The sequence below is a fragment of the Onychostoma macrolepis genome, chromosome 02 (assembly GCF_012432095.1).
Source record: "Onychostoma macrolepis isolate SWU-2019 chromosome 02, ASM1243209v1, whole genome shotgun sequence".
In the NCBI taxonomy this organism is placed as follows: domain Eukaryota; kingdom Metazoa; phylum Chordata; class Actinopteri; order Cypriniformes; family Cyprinidae; genus Onychostoma; species Onychostoma macrolepis.
Window position 1 is genome coordinate 31720308 of NC_081156.1, and position 4841 is coordinate 31725148.

At 36.7% G+C, this 4841-nt stretch overlaps 2 protein-coding genes across 2 annotated transcripts; both read right to left on the reverse strand.

Moving 5' to 3' along the window:
* Positions 1-606: 606 nt before the first annotated feature.
* On the reverse strand, positions 607-3226 carry xcr1b.3 (chemokine (C motif) receptor 1b, duplicate 3). Its single transcript, XM_058753500.1, has 2 exons — positions 2908-3226; positions 607-2225 (listed from the first exon to the last, which is right to left on the reverse strand). Exon 2 carries the CDS (start codon positions 2215-2217, stop codon positions 1186-1188), a length of 1032 nt encoding a protein of 343 aa, XP_058609483.1. The 5' UTR covers positions 2218-2225; positions 2908-3226; the 3' UTR covers positions 607-1185.
* Positions 3227-3352: 126 nt separating this feature from the next.
* Positions 3353-4841, reverse strand: xcr1b.2 (chemokine (C motif) receptor 1b, duplicate 2). The gene is made up of 2 exons (XM_058756855.1): positions 4706-4841; positions 3353-4519 (listed from the first exon to the last, which is right to left on the reverse strand). Exon 2 carries the CDS (start codon positions 4517-4519, stop codon positions 3452-3454), a length of 1068 nt encoding a protein of 355 aa, XP_058612838.1. The 5' UTR covers positions 4706-4841; the 3' UTR covers positions 3353-3451.

Below are 4841 nucleotides of genomic sequence, written 5' to 3' on the forward strand. Positions count from 1 at the left end.
GCATCCAAGACTGAGGCCTACTAACAACATTTCTTCATTTCTTTCGCATTTCTTTTACTGGCTGTGGAAAATCCCTTCGCAGCATTCTGCTGTCACACGTGGTTTTTCATCTGCTTTTTTTTTTGTCTCTGTTCCTCTTTCAGGAATATTCATGACGCATTACATTACAGTCCTGTAACTTCTCTACACTTCTCCAAAGACAACAACCTCACGCACACAAAACTGCAATACATAAAGTTATCCTAAACTAACCTACATGTAATTTAATGATGTGACACTTTTGTAAAAACACTTTTTAAAAAATACATTCAATATGCTCATACAGACAATTTAGGCTACTTCAGTACACATTTCCAGTTAAATCTAAGTGATCTGATTGTTTGATGGCTTATTATGTTTAAACTATCCAGTAAATGAACAAAGAAATTTCTTAAATTCTCGAAAAAAAAGAAAAGACATTTGGTATTAAATCTTTATAATAATAAAAATGCTGTGTCTCATGTTTTTTTTAAATCAATATATTTATGTATGTATTTTGACTTTTAAAGATAATTCAGACTGTCAAACACAATAACCCCAAAAACTTTGATATCACCGATGATGGTATTTGTACATGTTTTAAGGAAAATATTCAGCTACTTTTTGCTTACAACCCTTTTTTTTTTCTTTCAGAAAATATTCAAAAAACATTTTTTTTTTTTTTTTTTAAATAAACATTCACAAAACGCTTATCATGTAACAGGAAAAACCATAAAACAGGAAAACACTGTAGAACCTCATGGCTGTTTTTACATATATATATATATTTGTAGACACTTTATCTTTTTATGACATTCCAACTGTTTAATGTCAAATGGAATAACCACAAAAACATTTTAAAATATATTTTTGCAAATAATTATTAAGGGCTGTGAGTATTCATGTTTTCAGGCCAATGTATTTTTTTACTTGATAGTTACACCACTTAATTAAACTAAAATAAATAAATAAATATGAAACCAACATGAATGCCATTTAGATCACATTTCCAAGAATTTGGCACATGCATTTTGTTGCTTGATTAATAAATCAATCTGTCATTCATCTCAATAACTTGGGAAATTTTTGAGCCCATCATCTGCACTGTAAACATCATGTGACCCGCTTTGGAGCTGCAACAAAATGATATCATGACCTTTGACAAGATCAGAGATGAAACTGGCCCGAGAGGCTGCTGGGGTTGCTAAACGTTTGCATGCTGAACCTCTGCGAGAGCCGACGGAAACCTCTGCTCCATGGCAGGTAATTCCTGAACTTCTTCCCTCCGAAGATGTGGACGAGCGGATTCAGACAGCAGTGGGAATACGCTAGAACGTGAGTGATGCAGTAGATGATCTCCAAAACGTTTTCACTCAACGCAAAAACACCTAGAGACCTCAAGGAGAAGAGGAAGAGGAAGATGTTATACGGTGCCCAGCAGATGAAGAATCCCACGGCGATGCTTAGGATGATGCATATGGCGTGATTTCTGCCTCGCATGCGACTCTGAAGGATGGCGAAACCCATCCGTGTGTAGCAGAACACAATAACCAGGAACGGCAGCAGGAAAAAGACAATTATCTGTGTGAAATATCCAAACAACTCCACAAACATTGAGTTATAGTTGGGAACACAAAATACGCCATCAGGTCCATCCACAGTTCCAGAGAAGATCATTTCAGGCAGACTGAAGCCCACAGAGATCAACCACGCCACAGCAGACGAGATGTGCATGTAAATTCTGCTACGATTCCCTACAGATGAAGCGAACACCGGATACACCACCGCCACGTATCGATGGACCGTCATGACTGTGAGGAACATCATGTAGCTGTACAGGCCCAAAAAGATGCACCAGGTGAACAGCATGCAGGCCAGATTTCCAAAAATCCATCCCCAAATATGATTGACGGTCCAGGGAACCAATGTGAAGGTGAAGATGAGGTTGGACACTGTCAGATGGAGGAGTAAACAATCAGCAGAGCTGCTCAAACCCACTTTCTTCAAGACCACCCAAAGCAAAAAGCTGTTTCCGGGTAGACTGATGCAGATGATGAGCATGTAGCAAATGGCGTTGATTATCCTAAATGAAAAAATATTCTCCTCTAATGTAACCAAAGGATAATATTCCTCATATGTGTAGTTGATGTCATAATCATAGCTGATATTGAAGACCTCGTGTGAAGTCTCTCCATGCATTATATTGTCTGTAGAAAGACACAGATTGAATAATGTCAAAAATGATGCATAAAGATCATATTAGAAAAAATCATATAAAAATTGACTAGCAAGTAGTCAAATCCAAGTAAAAAAAATTGTAAAAAAAAGTAAATAAAGTAATGGTTCCGAAAATAGGTTTTCCTAGCGACGCAAGAGAAGAAACATTTTTGGTTTCCCAAAAAACTTTCAGTGAACAGTTCTTAAAAGAACCATCATTTTTTTGAGTGTGAAGAACATTTTAATAATCTAAAGAACTTTTTTTCCCCACAATAAAGAACCTTTTGTGCCATGGAAAGTTTCCATAGATATTAAAGGTTCTTGGCTCCATTAATGCCAATAAAGTATTAAATTTTTAAGAGTGTATTTATTCATTCTTAAAATTTACTGTATGTAGTGTTTATGTAACACTAAATTATACATTTTAAAGAATTTTTACACAATTCTGGTCCATACAATTATTATTCATAATGAAAAACGAAGTCCGTTTGACTTCAGATGATCTGGAGAATGGCACATGATTCTTATGGACAAAATTCTATGGTGCTTTTCAGAGAATACTGTAAATAATGACACTTTTTTTTTTTTTTTGAATGATCAAACATCAGAAATGCATGCATGCATACCCACAAACAAAGAGAGAAGGAAATAAATATGTAATATAAGAAATACCTTGATTGCTGTGGTGGTTTGTTCCTTAAAATATCAGTGTTGTCTCTCATAGAGACACTGAAGAAATCATACATGTTCTGCATGTTTCGTCCTTCAGTCACATGAACGTCCAGCCCACTTATTTACATCAAACACGTTAACACACATTTTCTTTAACAGATACATTCATCTTAAAGTAAATCATTGAACAAAATAGAAAAAAACATATAGCCTATTAATTCTTAAACATCTAATACAGTGATAGAGTGCAGAAATAATCAGCAAAGCTGGAGTTTAGCTTCAAATGTTATAATATATATATACACAAAGGCACATGTGCGGGCGCACACACACACACATATATATATACGTATACATATATATATATATATATATATATATATATATATATATATATATATATATATATATTACAGTTCTAAATATTTGTAATATAAATCCTTGATATCACTTTAAGAAGGAAACAATATTTTTTAACTGACCAGCCATTACTGAAATATTTTTCTGGGAATAAATCAATTCATCATGTTTATGGTCTCCATTTTTACAGTGTTTTCAGTGTGTTCAGCTCTGTGACGTTTGTTTGTTGCATTTCACAAGTTTCTCGAGCTCCTTCATTGGTGTACGGATGAATCCTGGAGTCGCTGGGATCCGTTGCTCTTCTGTAGAGCCCTGACTGCCTGAGTTCAGGCGAGCAGAACAATAAGCTTGACAAGAGATTTCTGTACTTCCCTCTGACAATATACAGCGCCGGGTTCATGCAGCAGTGAGAAAATGCCAGAATCCTGCAGACGATAAATGCAACATGCAGCTTATAATGTTCGCATGGATCAAAGTCATAGACGGACATCAACACGATGATGATATGATACGGCCCCCAGCATATGAAGAAAGCGATAACAATGCACAGCACCAGAATCACAGTCCTGTATTTCTGCCTGGTCGATGTTGACATGAGGGTCAAAATAATTTTGGTGTAACAGAAAACAATGATGGCAAACGGTACGAGGAACAGCAGAATGAGCTGCGCGTAATATCCAATGTTGTCATCAACCGTATTGGTGCCTTTACAAGCGTACGTGCTGATATGCATGTTTTGTGACTTTGCGGCTATCGAATCTCTCAAGCAAGCAATCAAACTTATGATCCAGGCACCAACGCAGGCAGCTTTTGAACATTTGAGCCTTCGACTCCGTGTTAACCAGTAACTTCTGACCACAACCACAATAAAACGGTCGAGGGTCATGGCTGTGAGAAGGATGAGGCTTCCGTAGATGCCTACAAAATAGGCCCCGGTCATAATCTTGCAGGCAATGTCACCGAAAACCCAGTGATGAAGAAGCTCCACGCACCAGAAAGGCAACGTCAGTGTGAACAGAAGGTCGAAAAGAGCCAAACAGAACATGAAAAGGTTGGTGGCCCTTTTCAGGTCTTCGTAGCAGGTGAGCGCAAACACGAGGAAGCCATTTCCAAGGATGCTGAGGCAGAAGATTGTGGCATAAAACACGCTGGTGGTCTTGTTATAATCTTCGACTTCACATATTATTATTAACCCATTATTCACATATGAGTAGTTCTCATCATAGCTGATGTTTAAGTCAAACTCCTCCATCTAGCATAAAAATAAAGGAGCATTTTACAGCACTTTCTAATGCAATTTCTGATATTTGCATGATGTAGAAATTTTCAAAGAAAACTACCGTCGTAAAGCCATGCAACTATTGCCTCTTGCATTTTCAGTAAAGTATACAGTATAGAGTACAGCATAGCAAGAATGAAAAGAACATGAAATGCTTACCTCAAGGACTTGGTTGACCGTGTTGTATAACTGCTTAAGGAAAATAGTCTAAGTGACAATAGAAATCACACGTCTGTTAGTGTTGTCATTTCCTTTTGCTAATGCATGCAGTTTCACAATGAATAAACCTACTGTG

Bases quoted from the DNA above. Each gene is read 5' to 3' on its own strand.
- xcr1b.3 (XM_058753500.1), bottom strand. From the start codon at position 2,217: ATGCATGGAGAGACTTCACACGAGGTCTTCAATATCAGCTATGATTAT.
- xcr1b.2 (XM_058756855.1), bottom strand. From the start codon at position 4,519: ATGGAGGAGTTTGACTTAAACATCAGCTATGATGAGAACTACTCATAT.